This window comes from Pecten maximus, chromosome 17 (assembly GCF_902652985.1).
Source record: "Pecten maximus chromosome 17, xPecMax1.1, whole genome shotgun sequence".
Classification (NCBI taxonomy): Eukaryota; Metazoa; Mollusca; class Bivalvia; order Pectinida; family Pectinidae; genus Pecten; species Pecten maximus.
Genome location: NC_047031.1, coordinates 27,923,138 through 27,942,652, shown reverse-complemented (window position 1 = coordinate 27,942,652; position 19,515 = coordinate 27,923,138). Strand labels below are relative to the sequence as shown.

Below are 19,515 nucleotides of genomic sequence, written 5' to 3'. Positions count from 1 at the left end.
TAAATATCGTATGTACAATGAGATTTTTGATACTTAATATTAAAAAACTTCACATAATTTATAAATGACATAAATATCGATATCGCATGCACAATGAGTTATTAAATTCTATATATCACGGTTCCTGTATTAGACCATGCAATGAAAACGTGAACCTATTACTGGTATGCACGTGATTAGACTATATAATTTAATCTTCTGAATGTTTTGAAAAGCATTGTAGATGATAAACAAAGTCATAACTGAAATATGACATAAAGTACAGAACATTTTATACTAAATTGTTTTGCAATGAAAAACAAATAATTCATCAAACATTATACAACACGAAAGTTTTACGGAAATATCATATGTACATTATATAGTACCCTGTCTTACCAACACTGTTAAATGTCTAGTTTAGTGACTAATATATATAACCAAAGTTTACAATAAGGCTGTCACACGACATTCAAACATACAACATGCAAATTGAATTATGATTACGTCTGAAGCACCGAATATCCTTGACGAGTACACCCATTAGTTGAAGACGCATTTATTTTTTCTAAATTATTGAATGATTCTGTTCTATATATAGTTTTAAACGGAAAATCCTCAGTAACATTATCTTTCAACTTCCATAACATCAAAGTTATCCATGGACTATACTTTCATTGATTAAGCGACACACGACACAATGGAAAATAAAAATAATCAAATTTACGGTATTAAAAAACTGTCGATTTTTGCATTGTGTGCCATATAACGTGGCAAATACAATGCACGCCTGGCAGGAGCTGATAAAAGAGACCTACGTATCCCTAAGTATGCTCTATTCCACGGTCAAGTACGATAGCCATTACTTATCGGAGAGGTCTTGACCTCGACACCGGTATTAAATATCTACAGTATTGTTAGGCCGACTATTGTCTTACTACAGCATGGTGTCGTAAACAATTACTGAAACGTCATTTGCGTAGGATATGTAGGCGTTGTGCACATATTTACAGTAAATATATATTAAATTGTAAAGTAAAGGGGTGTCTTCTCTTAATGTAATCAAAGTTTTTACCATCATATACGTGTTTAATTAAAGTCTGGTTAGCTTCCAGCAGAATAAAAGTAACTATTTAACAGTTTTCGCGAAACAGAAGTAAAACACCATGCACATCAGTCGCATAATCTTACCTCCCATGTCATTTAAAGCTAGTGTCATTGTATTATCGTTTTCGCTTATGTCAGGATATAATTTTCATAGCTTGGAATTGAATAGATATTAAGTGCATATCTTCGTAAATACTTAAAACTGACTATGCTTTCCGCAAATACAGCGTTGTAATAATATATAATCTGGCTAGATAAGTAGTGGATTGTTTTAAGTACTTATTAACAGATGTTATCACTCAACATAAGTAGAATCGCAGATCAAGAAAATGTAAGAGTAAATGTATATCTAAAATGGTGTCAATAAGATTTCTCGTATGCATGTTAAATTTTAGAATATTGCTATACAATTTGATACAAACGGTTTGATGGACATAGATCGAACGAAAGGTCACTAAGAGTGGATAGGTCAAGTGGTCGGTGGGAAGGATACCATATTTCAGCCAAGCAGTAATAGCATTGCATAATGGATTCCTGGACATGGTTTATTGTAGCAGTTTCCCAGTTATACGGCGTGGAATGTAAGTAGACGACTATTTATTGTATCTTATCTGTTTTCTTTTACTCTATATTATTGAAAAATATACATCTATAGCCTTTTGTAAAAGTCGATACATGGTTTTATTAACCTGAAAAAAAATTCAACCGAGGACGAAATCCGAGGTTACTATTTTGTTCTGGTTAATGAAACCATGTATTTGCCGATATCAAAAGGCCATTATAGTTTTATTTTAAAAAGACAGTTTTGATTTTGATAACCACGCACCACAGATTGCAAGTACAATCTGTACATGTGATGATCGAGACTGATTCGTGAAGCATTTGTTAATAACTCATTATATCGTTGAAAACCACACAATCAAAAGTAAACTAATACATTAAAATGCATTCATTACACTAATTCTTATGCTGATTTGAAATTTCAATATTCAAAATTATTGTTTGTCATGTTTCAAAAGTATGCAAGATATTCTACGACAATATCAAGGGGAAATAATTCAGTTTTCATCTATTTTTAGAAACACCAATTCAATCAGCATGTTTAGCCAATCAGAAACTGTGAAAAGCATTTGATGATAATATCATTTGTACACTTAGCATTTACCATATGTCTCGAATGTACCGAATGGGCTCTTCATTTATACTACCATTGGTAACAGAGGATCAAATCTTCTTACAGACTGCGAACATTGGCGTTGAACACTTAATAATTAACTGTATTGACATCAGTGTTACTGATAAGTATGACATATGTATTTGGAGATGTTGATATATCACGTTAAATTGTCAGTGACTTTATCGGATATGTGACCTGATGATCAGAAAAGCTTTTTTTTAAATCGTTTATAAGGAAAATATATATATTTACTCATATTTCGAAGAAATATGCTGAAATGTTCTGCTTCCTCTTTATACTATCGCTGACAAAATGTATGCCCTTGATATATTATATATTAATAATTAATATTTTTTCCAAATTACAGGTTTTCTGTTCAGCTCATCCTCAATCAGAACTGATAGTTGTTCAAAGCTGATATTCACCTGTCCACCAATGTGTTTTGTACGTAGCTCCGCCGGATGTACGTGTGACTGTACAGACCCAGCCAATCATATGTCGAATCCAAACCTCGATCCCTCCAATCCCGGCGGGCCAGTGGTACAACCAAGCAGAAACCCTGCCAACCCTTTAGGCCGTTAGTTTGCTGACACAACATATATTATAGTAAAATATTGTTCCGTGAACACAGTATGTTACTGGATCTAAAATAAGGATTGTTAATGAAATATCAAATATTCTATAAGAATTTAAACAAGTGGACTATGGAGAATTTATCTAATATTCTATTATTAGTTTTGTCGCTGAAATTGTCAATGTTAAAATGAAATAGTCGGTCTGAATTTGACCATCATAAAAGCTGCAGAATTATCTTTATCGAAACATGATTTAGAAAATGAGTGTAGCTCATTGTTCTTACAATCAGGTTTTTTCTTTGTTTTATGTTTTTTGGCTATTCCATATATAGATAGTTAAAAATAATAAATGCTGATTTTGATGAGTCTTGACATAGTGAATCCTTATGTCCAGCTTATATACCTGGGATGCAGCCGTGTAACAACGATTGGATGAACTGTCACAGCCCATGTGCTCCTTCTATAGACTTCAAGACTGGCTGTCCACATTGTCAGTGCCGTAAGTAATCCATCATTGATGAGACGTTCTTATCATAAGAATAACATACAGATGTTCATAAGAAACCGTAATTCAAAATCACTTTCGATAAAACTATGGAAAACATTACCAAAATATAGGTTCCGGAAGGATAGGGATATTCTGCTTTACATCATCCGAAGTGGAATCCAAATGGAGGTAGGTATCACATCCTTCAAATGAGAAACATATGTTGACAAATTACCACTTGGCATATCAACAGTAACCACAAATTGTCACTTCACATCAAATACGGAAATTAATGATATTCCAATGAGGTTATAGAAACATCAGTAAATTACAACAACTGTTTAAATCAGATTGTTACAGGCTTTTAACTGTCTCCTGTGAGGCTATGTGCCATTTGGGACAGGCTCTTTATAAATTATATATTTTATGTTGTTAACAAGGAATCCCATGTAGAATAAAATTGATCAAATGTAATCTCTTGTCTGGTTTGGTTTATATTACATGTTTATTTCACGTCCTACTAGAATAATAATGTTAATGGTATGTAACAGTAGCTATATTAAGCATCATTACTTGCTCACTCTTGTCATATATTCATTAGCAAGTCACACCTGTGTATTAAGAACTCATTGCTTGTTTTAAACCTGATTTCAGCTCTCTCATCAACACCTACCCCTACAACGCTTTCACAACCTACAACGCCCTCACCTTCGACAGGTTCAACTATAGCCGGACCGATAACCACAGTAATACACACATCAAATCCTACTACGGCAACCTCAACAAAAACTCAAAATTCAAAAAATCCGAATGTTCATACAACTTCAACAGCTATTATCCCTGGTGTATCAACATCAGCTACAAGTGTACCTAAGACTGTTGCACTAACCACAAAACCACCAAGATCAGGTGCCCCCATAGCCCAGACAACGCCAACCATTAATAGCAATAATCCTGCGATCATAACTAGTTCACCAGCAGCCTCGAGCCCACCGACATCTTCGACAACTGTTGGAAGTCAATTAACAACGTTAAGAACACAGGCATCTGTAACAATGACGTCTACAACGCCAATAACAACAACTCCTCAAACATCTCCGGCAACTACAGCGAGAATAATTACAACTCCAAAGGTAACACCAATGTCATACGAGTATTAAGATAAATAATAATTATCTCTAAAATATTTTTTTTTAAAGTTGATGATGACAAAATTAAGTAGTTATAAGTTGCATCACAGTTCAAAATGTTTATCAGGATTAGTATATCTTTTTTGTACCATTATATCAAAGTTTTTGCTCGTTGTTTAATCAGATATATAACATTTATCTAAAGTCTTAAAATCAAATACAATTTCTTAACAGTTATGTATGTTCACTCTTACAGCTAATTTGAAATGGGAATTATTTATATTACATAAGTAACTTATAAAAAAAAAACCCAATTTGAACAGGTTGTGATTCCTGTTGTTCAAACAACACCTCACGCTCCTACGCATGCGCCCTCCACTATCCCGTTGACCACTACTTCAATGGCGACGATTGTATGTCCAGGAATTTTCTCATGTATGACCGACTGCTTCGCTGGTTACAAGTCGGATGCAAACGGATGTCCACTATGTGAATGTGAACCCTTACCAACCGGATTTCCATGTATGTGGCTGTTACTGGTGGCTTGTCATATTGTATTGTTTAACTGATTGTTATTGTTTAGCGTTCTATGAAAACAATTACCTTTGTTCTGTTTGAGTGATATTGTTTAGCGGCCAATGAAGACTAAATATTTAGCGTCTTGTGACGACATGTACTTTGTCTTATTTTTTATATTGTTTAGCGTACTATGAAGACAATATACGTCGTATTTCCTTTTTTGGCGACTCTGGCTTTTGTTTTGTGTGTTTGTTTGATATTGTTTAGTGTCCTATGACGAGAATGGACTTTCTTTTATTTATTTGATATTGTTAAGTGTTCTGTGAAGACAATGACATTTGTTTGTGTTGTTTGATAATGTTTAACATCCAATAAGGACAGGGTTATCTATGGACGATATCTTATTAAATAGGGTAAACATACGGGCTGCTCCATAGTGTCATCGCAATGAAAATTTCCATCGAAGGTAAATTGTCGTGACATAGAAATGTTACTGGCCTCTTCAGGTATCGTTGCCATGGAGACGGAATAACGCGACAATGACGTCACATTGTCAATATATACCATACATGCATCCAGTGACATGTTTTCTGATTCGTCTCATGGTTTTTTTTCAGAGCTATGGACGCATGATGAAACAAGGACTGATTCAAAATATTTTCGTTACGATTTCTCTTTTGTTGTATAAATAAAGGCAAAAGCTAAAAAAATAGGATTTTTAATCTGTTGATATCAAGGTTTTGATAATCATAAGTTGGATATAGAAGCGTTACTTGTCTAACAGTAATCCCACTGTTCACTTGTGATTTTCACAAAATCTATTTTAAAGTGAAAACAGAAGGTGGATAACTTTTTTGCCTTCACAACATTGTCCCTATTACGGCGTCACAGTCGGTTTCTGACCTGAATGGCCAACGGTAGTATGCCTCATATTAATGGTATATTACATAAGTGGTACATACAAAACAGGGAACACAGACAAAATAGCAAAACAGTAATTCTAACTCAACTCGAATAAAAGACAGAAAAAAAAAACTCAGAGAATAACGGTATGATAACGAAACCAAAATTCAAACTCGATAAAACTAGGGGAAAACAACATAGAATACCGACATAATAACAAAAAAACGTAATTCTAATTGAAAATCGATAAAACGAGTACAAAAACAACATATACTACCGACATAATAACAAAATGGTGAGTCTAACTCACGTGCGAATATAGATTCACACAGATACACTTAAAGGAAAAAAAGACTTTAATTTAGATTATTACTGAAGAAACTAACAACACAACGAGAGGAGGAGGACGAGAAATATTACATCACGGTCGATCTCACTCGGATATAATAGTATACTTCCTGTGGCGATATGAAGTCAGGTGTGTCCTATACATGTTGATATGCCTCATAGTGCCCTTGTCGCCAAAGTATTTTCATTTCGTGAACGTGACGAAATGAAAGGAGAGTCTCGATGACGCAGAAGACCATTTCTGTACCGGAACACCTGCTCGTTTGATTAATGTATTTTTTCGAGTCGTCACGAAAATCTATATATGTTTACTTTTAATACTCTTCCCTTGATTTCTAAGTTGAAATTATTTCCGGTTAATGTAAATATATGTTGTTTGTATTGATACATTGATATTGCAGTTCTGCTGTGTATCATATACATGAATCTTCCTTTTAGCCAATAGATAACTGCTACTTTGCAACTGTTCAAGACGTCTAGCCAGACTTAGAACTAATGTTACGTATGTATAGACTGTATACCATTATGGCCAGTTAATTGACGTTCCTGTGGAATAATCATGGCTTCTTACAAATGAACGTATTCCGACACGTATCTGGATAGAAGGCAGACGAAAGTCTAAAAGAAAGATTACGTTCGATTTGTCAACATTGACCTTTCATTCCGTGACTCAAGTGGGCACCTGCTAATTGATAAACAAGATGCTAGAGATGGATTAGGTAATAATTATCATACGATCGTGTGCTGTAATCTGTATCCGGATAGCTGGTCCGGGCCTCCGGTCCGATGTTAGATTGACTATCGTCGTCTACACACAGCACTGTGCTAGAGAACGAACAACCATCCGTCATTAAATGAAAGACGGCAACAAACGACATTACATAGGATTAGAAAATATCACCATGTTAATTTGGATTCTTATGTTTGCCGTCACAAGCACAGGTAAGTTATATTGTACTACAATATCTCTATTTATATATGGATTGAATAGATTTTTTTAATTTTCATTGCGGCTATGAATACCAGTAGCTAGCTACAGGTGTACATATCCCGTGGCGCGCGGTAGCGCGCCTCGGAGGATATGTAGCTAGCTACTGGTATTCATAGCCGCAATGAAAATTAAAAAAATCTATCCAATTCATATATTTACATAACCTTGATTTAAAAATTTATATCGAGAAAACGAGAAATTTTATTAAAAAGAAAAATTTGTCATGTATACAACGAAACGCCAAATTATTAGAACAGCCGGGAGATCCCGCCTATGCACCACGCCATTGTTTTAATGTCGTTCCGCATTTTCCGGTCTGTTTTGTTTAATTTTGTATAAAACAAAAGGAAAGAAGTATTAAAGTAAAAATAATATTAAATACAATCATTCAATAGTTTTAACACTTATCTCGTACCAACGTTATCGATCCAAGGGAAGCTACTCTTCCTGTCTTACTGTCGATGGCGTATTAATATGACCCGATTAATAAGGTGATTTGCACGAGAGACAATGTTTTCATACGGTTTTCATAGTGTATTCATGGTCATATGTTTGTTGTTTTCACTTGGTATGTTCATATCAGCAAACCACATTAGGAATGTAAATATATTTGGTTGTATTCTTAATTGTCAACAATATATTTCCAAAATAATACTAGTAACATCAAATCCAAACCTTATCTTGTATGTAGCATTAGTTATTGATTTTATATGTGCAGTATTGTAACATTAATATAATACTAAATACAGTTAATGGTTTCGTCTCGAAGACATAGTCATTGCTCTTTTTGGTGAATTATCCAAATTCATTACTACAAATATTCAACATCAAAGACGACTGTAAAATTGCCATGTAACAGTCAGTGATTCTGAAATAAACCGATGACATTGATCAGTATGTGACGATTCACGGACACAGTTTTTTCAGTTGCATATACACAAATGCGAGTTTGTGTGACTGTTATTAGTTAATTGCTACTCCTGGTGCACGATGCATGTATGCTGCTGAGATACCAATATCAATGAATCGTTACCGATATAAAAATGTGTAAGGGTGGACAAACGCATCAAATAATGCTTCTTATGAAGGAATTTTTGAAAAAAAATGGTGATTTCATATCATTTAATACTTTGTGTTCTAGCCGGATACACGTTTTGTCCTCAACGAGTCAACTGTATACCTGGTTGTGTGAAGATAGATGAAAGAGGATGTAAAGAGTGCGCATGCGGGGAACGTACGTATATATTGTTCTGTAGAACATTGTATTTTCTGTGTTTGGATTTAGATTACTTTATAAAGTAAATAGGTTTTTTTTTTTAATTAATTCTGATATTTACTGTTTGGTTGTGTCATAATATGTATCGCAGTAATGTTCTGTTGCTAAACATTATACTAATCAAATACATTGTTTTTTTTCATAACATTAAAAATTATTTCATTTTAAAAAGCGATATATTGTGGACTCTAAATAGTTTATCGGTCATTTAATAATTGGCCTTTTAGCAACACACACATACATACACATATGAAGACTTAATTTCGCCATTTCTTTCATTTCGAGTACTTGTTGTTGCAGTGATGTTTCATCCCGGAGGGTATTATGGAATGACAGGTAAGGAATATCTTCTATTGATGAGGGACCTATACATGTATCTATGACCAGGGCCTGACCAGTCTACGGTAGTACCAGTCATAACTAGTGACCTGCTGCCCTCTGATTGGATAGGAGTATTCAAACTATAATCGATACTACGTCCGTTGTATATAGCCTAGTGGCCTGCCTGCTCGTTTTTGTCTACTTCCACAATCATATATCTGTTATCAAATAATAACATGACATTATTTTGAATGAGTTATATTAGAAGTTTTTAAAATGATGATAACTATTAAAAACACGGAATGATATATTCAAAGATATCAAAGGATAAAATAATGTAGATATTATTTTATCAATTGTTATGCTTTATTATGATAGATGTAACAATATGGTACTGTATCACAATACTGATGTCCTAGAATAAATCAATTGTAGCTAGTTACTAGTCCCCTACCAGTGGAGGGACTTTCGGTTTCCTGGGCTCCCCGTCCGTCTGTCTGTCCATATGACTGTCAGTCCGTCCACTGAGTTTTCCGCACTGTTTACAACCATACTTGAAGGTTTGCCGGTAAATAGTGGTATGTAACTTCAATATGATTAGCTAGATCAAGTTCGATCTACTGAGTTTTTTGGGTCAATGTCAATCTTATTATTTTAGCGGGACGAGTAGGGAACATGTATTTCTTTAGCAATAACCAGCGTGCGTGTTCATTTGATAAATATCCATGTATGCTAGCAAGAACCTCCTTGATTATATCTATATAGTTTATGTTTTACAGTGTGTTATTTTTAAATAGGAATGATAAGTGGAGGAGGAGGAGGAGGAGGAGGTGGAGGAGGGTTCGGCGGATCATTCCCTAACTTTAAACCTGGCACATTAGCAGGGGGCAGTCCATTCGGATCCATACAGGTATTTAGTCATCATCGGTACTGTATATTTGTTAATTATTTCTTTACCCTGCTAAAGGCGTAGACATAGAAGTAAATCATTATTGATAGTTATAGCGATTAGGATACATGTACATGCATATTGAATTACTCGTGTTTGACCGGATAGTACCGGTCAGCGATTAATAATGGTGTAGAGTAACCCAGAATACCCGGACAAAATCCTCATGATCGAGCAACTGACCAACATATTTTTATACATACAAAAAATATATCACAAAAAAAAAAAAAAGAAAAATCGAAAGTTGCTGAATTTTTATGTAATATAACATTACTCAATCTCTTTAATGTACCTTTATACCATCGGGCCATGATCAAAATTTTGATATTTAATTGAAAATTAAGTACATGTATAGTTCCATATGTATTTTATATAATTGACTTTACCATCTAGGGGGCCAATCATCAGCCAGCTAAGGAGAAACCACTAAAGGAATGTTCCGGAACCCTCCTTTGCATGACAACCTGCCATGGACAATACTCCCTGGGGGCTGTAGGCAGTAATGGCTGTCGTTCGTGCACATGTCCCCACCACGCACCCACGACGTCACACACCACGTCACACACAGTCAATACAGTGTCACATTCAACAGGTAATGTACTACTGATATCAACTCACAAAAAATTATCATGGTCTGAGTCGAATCTGTGTTAAAGATTTACTTATTATTAAGCTAAGTTATATCTGTGATAAAGCCTTGTTTTATTTAGCTCAATTGAATATGTGATGAAGCTTTATTTTTACTAAGCTTAGTTACATCTGTTATAAAACTTTATCTTTATTTCGCTCTGTTGAATCTCTGATGAAGCTTTATTTTCATTAAGCGCAATTGAATCTGTGATAAAGCCTTACTGTAGATCAACTTATTTTCGCATGTGATTAGTATTCTCTTTTTCAAGAGCGATTAGAACTAGCAAAAATAATTTCCGCGAAAAAGTTTTAATCATAGGTAGAGTACATGTAGGTCTTTTATTACTGTAAATCGCGAAAAAAACGACCGCAAAAAAAAAAAACGTTATGCATGAAACGCGAAATGAAGTTGCCGAGAAAAGGAATTGGTTTACAGAATTTGTTGTTAAGGTAATTGCAACCACTGATTCATTCTTAAGTTGAGTTTAATCCGTGATAAAGCCCTACTCTTTCACATTGCGGCGTGTTGGTTCTGACCCAGTTTGTGAGTATTTTTTTCTGTTAATTTGTAACATTACGTTTATATATTAATTTATAATTACTGACATGTCCTTTGATCGATTCAATTTTTATTGATGTAGCACACGTGCAGTTCGTGCAGGCAACACACCACTCGTCATGTACGGGCACCAAATTATGTATGGCCACATGTCATACTAAATACACACTCGGAGCCATGGGACATGATGGCTGCCAGTCCTGCTCCTGTATGCCAGGTAATAATATATATAATAATGTGTCCCACATATTGGTCACCTACATGCATTAGTTCCCTTATAATTCAGTTATACATTCAAAAGGGTTGTTTTGACCCGAGTCGAAAACTTGCAAAGTACTTGGTACAAATGTATAACGATTGAAACATCTCGATGATTTATTCTTTCTCGTGAACAATAAGGTGGACCTGGCTTAAAAGCAACACAATGGATTGAATTTAGTTGTTGTATAAAATTGATACATGCTATTACTCTATCTCTAAGTCTATGGTAATAACATGATTGACCTCGAGCTGCTTCTTTTCTATACCTTTTCAATTTCCACATTTGTGTTATTGACTGTATCCATGATATCAGTACACGCTTAGATTCTGACTAAACTACCATAGTTACAAGATATTATTGACTAGAATATGTTATTTCATCAGAAACAACCCCAGCCCCGAAGCCGGTACCAACAAAGACATGTATGCAAACATATCTGTGTATGTTATCTTGCAAAACCGGATATACTCTCGGAGAAACCGGAAGTGACGGTTGCCAAACTTGCACGTGCTTACCGCGTAAGTAAATTATCATGCAATGTTATACAACAACATAGTTTCATCACTTGTATTGATATACAAAGAGTATATACTGTACAATGTATTTGAGGAGGGACACCCAGATTAACGAGTGTTTTGTTTTATATCTACATCAGCACCTACAGCGGCGCCAACAACTCCAGCTTCAAAGCCACTCGAGTGTGAAAAGACTTTGAACTGCATGCTGTCGTGTACGTCCGGGTACCAGTTAGGCAACACGGGTCCTGATGGTTGCCCAGTGTGTAGCTGTATCCAGACTGTCTGTGAGTACTTCATGCATGGCAACTTTAGACTGCATATCAAGCCTTTAGTTATTGTGAGTAAAGTAGGTAAGTAAACATCTCGTAATCGTGACAACGGTCTTTGTACTATTTTATGATTCATCTGCCCAGAGTATCCTTTTATTACAGTTATTCAGTTATCTCACTTTTTTACTTTCCTGTCTTTTCAGCTCACGTGGTCGAGGTTTTACAGGTCACATGCCCGGCAGAATTGCACTGTGACGTATGTTGCAACATTGGCTACAAATGTGACAGTAACGGATGTCCTGTCTGCGAGTGTATCGCGCCTGCGTGTAAGTACAAACAAGACAAAAAACAAAAGACACGGATACAAAAAAAAAAAAAAAAAAAAAACGAAAATGGAAACTGTACATTAAAACTGTTTTGTCAGTCGAGGACTCATTTAAACGTGAAATCGCGGAGCGATGTCAATAAAATAAAAATGTGTCAATATAAACATTATGATAATATAGTCAGTTTCGAATAAATTACTATGTTGTGAAATTAACAGAAAGAGATACAATCTTAACTGATGTCAAAATGTCATTATTCGTAAACGTGACTGAAAACGTCGGGGTCTCCATAAGTAGAGCTATTTACCTCACAATAGGATTGTATAATATTTTTGCACAATTAAATGTTTTAAAAAAGTCTCAGTCTCATCAATACTGGTTCGGATTATTTATGTGCAAGATGTCATATGACAAATGAACGCATTCATTGTCCGTATCTTACGTAGCTGTTGGGTCGACCGCTGTCATGGTGATACAGAAGCCTATGAAGTGTCCAGCCGCATTTTCCTGTCATGCGCCGTGCCACGACGGCTACAAATGTGGAGACGACGGTTGTCCAACATGTGAATGTCTAACAATTGTGACCGTGCAACAAGTTCAAACACACCACGAAGGTAACTTTATGGTATCATATAGCTGGTCTAGTATATGTCGTCGTGTAATGATATATAATCTAGAATACAGTGATTATAAACGTAGTCATGAAAGACGGCGTTAAATCGTGCCGAACGTGTTCACTTTGATATAAAAATGCCTTTGCAATCTAATCTATGAAATGTGACATATATGATGAAATCACGGATATTGATGTTTTAAAACTATTTTTTTATGATACAATTTCGAATATTATCGTAAAAAGTATGATATAGGTCATGTTAGAACATGCGGTAGATGGTAGCAGGCCGGTAAGATATATGGATCTAGATATGTGGCAATATTTCTGTTTAAAAGAAGCGTCTCTTTATATGAACACAGAACATTGCGATACATGTGGAACGCAAACTAACGGAGCATCAGGTCAACAACAGGTGATAATAGCACCATCGGCTACTGGGCACCAGGCATGCACCGACTGTGATCACGTGACAACCCACGTGGTGGCAGTTACAGCCCATCATGATGTAGGTGTGCCTTCAAACAACGGAAAAGAAACGTGTAATGAGTGTGAATCGGGTAGTACAAACACAATAACAGGAACTGGCAGTAGTTCAATCACGTTACAACCAGGACAGCAGATAGTTAATGGTGGTGGTGCATCGTTCAGTAGCTCCAGCAGCGGTTCGTCGTCAGGAATGTCAGGTGGAGGCGCACCTTTCGGTATTTCTAGCGGTGGTTCACCCTTCAGTAGCTCCAGCAGTGGTTCATCGTCGGGAACTTCAAGTGGAGGTTCACCTTTCGGTATTTCAGGCGGTGGCCCACCCTTCAGTGGCTCCAACAGCGGTTCATCGCCGGGAACATCAAGTGGAGGTTCACCTTTCGGTATTTCAGGCGGTGGCCCACCCTTCAGTGGCTCCAACAGCGGTTCATCGCCGGGAACATCAAGTGGAGGTTCACCTTTCGGTATTTCAGGCGGTGGCCCATCCTTCAGTGGCTCCAACAGCGGTTCATCGTCGGGAACCTCAGGCGGAGGTTCACCTTTCGGTATTTCAGGCGGTGGTTCGCCCTTCAGTAACTCAAGCAGCGGTTCATCGTCGGAAACTTCAAATGCAGGTTCACCTTTCAGTATTTCAGGCGGTGGTTCACCCTTCAGTAGCTCCAGCAGCAGTTCATCGTCTGGAACGTCAGGCGGAGGTTCACCTTTCAGTATTTCAGGCGGTGGTTCACCTTTCAGTAGCTCAACCAGCGGTTCATCGTCGGGAACGTCAGGCGGAGGCTCAACTTTCAGTATTTCGGGTGGTGGCTCACCCTTCAGTAGCTCCAGCGGCGGTTCATCGTCGGGAACGTCAGGCGGAGGTTCACCTTTCGGTATTTCTAGCGGTGGTTCCCCTTTCAGTAGTTTCAGCAGCGGTTCATCGTCGGGAGTGTCAGGCGGAGGTTCACCTTCTATTGGTGCAAGCAGTGGTTCTGCATCGGCTGCATCAAGTGGAAGTTCACCGTTTATTATTTCCGGCAATAACTCACCTTTTGGTGCGACAAGCAGTGGTCCATCATCAGGACAATCTCTCTTCACGCCAGGATCTTCGGAGTCGGGAAGTAATGCACCAGCAGCTGGTGTTCCTACTTTTCTGAATGGGTACCAGTTCGGGGGATCTGTGCAGACACTTTCTGGTCCTAATGGCTCGACACTCGCACCTCCTTCTCAGATCAATGGCACCTTTGGACAATTTACTCCAGGTCAGGGTTCTCAAGGTGGTAAGGGAAACTGGTCCGGTGGCCCGTTCAATGCTGGCGGTGCAGGTCCATTTGGTAACAATGGCGGTGGATTCCATTTCAGTACATTTGCACAAGCTGCAGCTGGTGGATCAGCAGGACAGGGGCCCTTTTCTGTTGCTGCTACAAACAGTAGTTCTGGCGGTGGGCCTTTTCCTGGTGTCTCGGGAGGCAGCAACTCTCCCTTTGGAATTTCGTCAGGATCTGGAGGCGAAGGATTTGGTAGCGGACCAACAAGCGGCTCTAGCGGCAATAAACCACCGTCCATTGGTAGTTCTGGAGGTGCATCAATTGGAGGAACTTTGGGGTCTTTGTTCGGGGGTCACAGTCCAATGAGTGGAGGATTTGGTGGACACGATGGTAATACCCAACCAGGATCCACAACTTCTCAAAACACAATAGACCATATCATAAAAAATTGTCCGGGAACTATGCACTGTATGACAACATGTCCATTAGGATATTCGTTTGATGACGTGGATAACAATGGCTGTCCAGTTTGTTCCTGCCTGGCTGGATCCGGAGAAGTGATGACAGGACTTCCTCATCAAAATGGGGAAGGGGCAGATGAGGAGAGTGAATTAAAGTATATCATCCAATCAGCAGTCGATACACAAACCGCGGGTGACAGGAATGTCCTACCGCAGCAGGGTAAATATATAATTAACATTTAACAAAACAACACAATAAATCAATAGATTAAATAATGAAACAGTCCAGCGTTAATATTTTGTAAACAAAAAAATGTATTTGTATAGTTATAAGTGATTTATCGTTCTAGTAGCAACATGAGTTATTGTACTATTGCTACCTAGGGAGATCACAAGAAAACTAATTGAAGAATGGAAACTTCAGATAGGAAAGAAATTTTCAGTTTATTTAGATGTCAAATTATGTTTGTATTTGTATAATGTTTAAACGTTCTCACGGCGTCATGGGCAGTAGATAAGGCAAAAATCAACTTAGGTTTTGGGTTATATTTTCGGTTAACTTAAATTACTTCGAGGATTGGTCGATATAAATAATGCATATTCTCAAGGTCTCGTACGTTACAGAGTACACAGTACACATTTGACCTTACATTTACAGCTGCTTTGGGTACATCCTGCCCAAAACCGTTCAAATGCTCAGTCACGTGTTCTCTAGGGTATGCAAGAGGACTTGACTCGTGTCCAACATGTGAGTGCATTGAGGATCAAAGTAAGTTTCTCCATCCAATTGATGACTTCAGAATATGACAATCGAACTAACGATCACCAAGACTCTTCGCACCTATCAATAGTGTTCATTCGATTATGTCACGGTAATACAATTCAAAATATACTCGTGTACTTCATGTTCTTTCCGAAAATCAATGTTAGAAATTATGAAATGTGTTGAAAGTAACATTTATTGTATTATCGGTCCAGTACACACTCAACAACCAACCCTCCAACCCCCAACCCTCAAAATTTTGACCCATATTTTGATATAATCTTCAAATTCACTGTTTCTATGTTTACTCTGTTATAGAACATCCATCTCAAAATAAAGAAATCAGCTGCTTGGAGACGTTTGCATGTTCTAAACGTTGTGACTCTGGTTACAAGCGTGGATATGATGGTTGTCCTTTATGTGACTGTGTTCACGAGGAGGGTGCGTGTTTACCGCGCATGTGGTCACATATCAAGCTACCGAAAGTTTAACTTTCTTTTTGTTTGGATGCTTTTCGCTTTAGTTTGTGTGGTTATTTGTTCTGCTGTGCCGGCCTGCTACCATCTTCTGTATACATGTTTATAATTCTGCGTTTTGTTTGTTGCATTTTAAACTTTACTATTTAACAATATAGACATGTTTTATCTGTAGTTTTCGTGTCGAACTTTGCATATACAAAGTCGTAAAGTTCGGTATCCAAAATAACTTCGAAGCCAATATCCAGTTCGTTGTAATAATCCGTGAGTAGCTGTTGATATATACAGCCACTTTTTGAAATTCTGCAACATTGTTTTTACCAGAATGTCACGAGTGTGTACAGCCAACACCTACCCCTAAACCGAACCAAGCTGCCGTTGTCGCCATTTTGAAGAAGTGTCCACAAACGGAAAAGTGTATGACGTCATGTACACACGGTTATCACATGGGCAGCGCGGGTCCAGATGGATGTCCTACGTGTTCATGTGTGGAAAAGGAAAGTAAGGCGTTCTTAAATGTTCACATGTTTAAACATGTGTGCAAATGAGTAAATGTGTAATACAACGGCAACATTCAATAAAGACCGAGTAATAGACACATTAAATTAACAGTTAACAGGAAAGACGAATCAGTGTTATAATCTATCATGATTTTATGTTCTCAAATTAAAAAAAAAATGTTTCTGTTTGACAGCTTGTCATGAATGTACAGAGAATCACCACACAGTACAAGCTGTCCAGGTACAAACCAGCTCTACAGAACACTGCCACGAATGCGATACAGGTATAAATCTTTTACCCGATAGTAGAGAAATGTACACTTGTTTTGACAAAATAGGAAAAGAAAGAATAATCATCATGCAAGAGAAACACTCCGCATCATACTTATCTATATAAAATACAAGTGTACAGTTATTGAAATAACTTCGAGATAATCCGAGTACTCAATGTAACGACATGTTTTATATCTAAAGTTGAGTTATGAAAAAACCTTCGAGATATCCCGAGTACACAGGATAACAGCATATTTGATATTTGATTTATAGCTTTTTCATCGAAATAAGTAACGTCTTCGAATAATCAAAGATCAAGATAATGGGATTTTACTGTATCTAGATTCAATGTAGATACTTCAAACGAACTTGTTTTTGCGCACTCAAAATTTAGCGTATAATCAAATTTGAATAGATTGGCGTATTGATGAATTAGCGTAACAACATCTTAAAGGTCATCGGCGCGAACATAAGTGTATGTTAACTGTATGTAACCAGGTGTTCTGTAAAATTCACATTTTAAGGTGGCCATCAGGCACAGGTGGTAGTGACGTCACAAGTAGGTGGTGCAACCTCAGGAGGTGGCAGTGGTGGGGCTGTCTCCAGTGGTTCTTCTATCGGCAGTAATGCGTCCGGTGGAACAATGGGAGGCAGTGGAGGTTTTATGGGTGGTTCCGGAGGCATGTCTGTCGGTGGTGGCAGTGGCGGAGGAAGTGAGTTTATTTACTATGAATGCTTAATAATGTCATCATACAGAAGTTTTCTAGCTGAATTTTTTGCTTTATTTCTATTCATTTTACCCCCGGAGGAAGTTGTTAGCTTACAGAAATAAGGATGTCTATTCGTCCATAGGTAGAAAGGAAAATGTCTACAATTTAAAGCGGATTTAAAAAAAAAATCCTATCAAGTGGTTCACCTTTACTTATCCTCAATTGTTACGGGAGTTACGCCCCTTCCATATCATTTTCAAATTAAGGTAAATCTGAAAGCTTGTGTACACATGATCAGTACGTTTATACTGTCGTGGCCCCGTGATGTTAATGGTGGGTCGCGTAATTGCGCGGTTGGACGATTTTTCAATCGATTACTTCTAAGTCTACGTTCTTGTATTATGCTGGACATTAATGCTTTTCAACTTAATGAAAAACATGACCAGTGCTTATGATAGCTGTGTTTTGATTTTAGCTTCTCCAATTTTCTAATGACCATTTTACCTTTTTAACTGTTGAGGATATTAAGTTTTTTTTAAAGTTTACGATGAACCTGTATTATATCCACAGGTCAGTGCCGCCCCCTCCCCCCGGATTGTCATCCGTCCTGTATAGTCTATGACGTGGCACACTGTCGGCAATGTCGCTGTAAGTACAATGGTCTTAAGCTTTAATACTGTAAAATGTTCCACTATGAACATATTTACAACGTATATTTTAATCTGTTGTGCTTTCAATGTATTTAAGGATCAATTATTTTTTCTGTTATACAGTCATAACAGAAAAAAACTGGAGTGTACTGAAGCGGTTTATGAAGAGAGTACACTCCAGTTTTTTATGTTATGACTGTATAACAGAAAAAATAATTAATGTTAGTTCTTATAATTTAATTTCGTCTTATACACACCAAGATATTTCACTTTCTTTGGCGAACTCTTTTCTGTGATAAATTATTACGCAACGCCATAAGCCAATCAAAAATGACGTTGCATTTCGCAACGTCAAAAATGTTATGGAGGTATAACAACATTATTTCAGCCAATGAAAATGCGTGTTTCATACTAAATTAAATTATAACTTGATAACGTGGCGATAAAAAAATACATTCATGTCATATTAATGTAATAATCTTGTCATTATCACAAAATTTTAGAAAATCTGATGTAATGAGATATCACATTTTGAACTCATGAAGTTGGATCAATGACTGCCTTTTTAAGTTTTGCCTCTAATCGAATATATATATATATATATTACTATGTGGCTTATTCCAGGAAATATCTTCGTTTTATTCGCATTGCGTTTATGTTTATTCATCAAGCTTATACCCTCACCAACCCAGTCATACCAATAATGTTTAAACAGAGATTTTAAATGTCAGCTACATGTATTATAAGTTTGGAACATCGCCTGGTCTTATCACTGTTTTATTTACCTTACAGGTCGCTCAGGTCCTATGCATTGATTGTGTTACTGAAAGCTTGTGATTGAATCCAGACGACAAATCATCATTAAGTTTCAATGCCTTTATTTATATTTAGCCTTACTGTTCATTGTCCCTGTAGAATTAATAACCACAATAAACAGTTATGTATATTGTTTATCATGTTTGTATGATCATATAGCTTCGTCATAATTTAATTGCTTCAATTAAGACATAAATAGC

The 19,515-nt window shown here is 36.9% G+C and overlaps 2 protein-coding genes across 2 annotated transcripts; both read left to right on the top strand.

Moving 5' to 3' along the window:
* Positions 1-240: 240 nt before the first annotated feature.
* Positions 241-5,677, top strand: LOC117315050 (mucin-2-like). The gene is made up of 7 exons (XM_033869186.1): positions 241-991; positions 1,525-1,667; positions 2,631-2,840; positions 3,233-3,337; positions 3,980-4,458; positions 4,779-4,977; positions 5,592-5,677. Coding segments are annotated over exons 2-7 (1,050 nt in total). The 5' UTR covers positions 241-991; positions 1,525-1,612; the 3' UTR covers positions 5,594-5,677.
* A 974-nt stretch (positions 5,678-6,651) lies between these two features.
* Positions 6,652-19,450, top strand: LOC117315047. The gene is made up of 18 exons (XM_033869183.1): positions 6,652-7,167; positions 8,358-8,450; positions 8,793-8,828; positions 9,611-9,723; positions 10,156-10,354; positions 11,034-11,168; positions 11,597-11,731; positions 11,869-12,015; positions 12,204-12,326; positions 12,773-12,940; positions 13,302-15,347; positions 15,786-15,896; positions 16,209-16,331; positions 16,691-16,867; positions 17,061-17,150; positions 17,664-17,852; positions 18,420-18,497; positions 19,292-19,450. The coding sequence occupies exons 1-18, from the start codon at positions 7,080-7,082 to the stop codon at positions 19,312-19,314; spliced, it is 4,074 nt and encodes a 1,357-aa protein (XP_033725074.1). The 5' UTR covers positions 6,652-7,079; the 3' UTR covers positions 19,315-19,450.
* Positions 19,451-19,515: the final 65 nt, after the last annotated feature.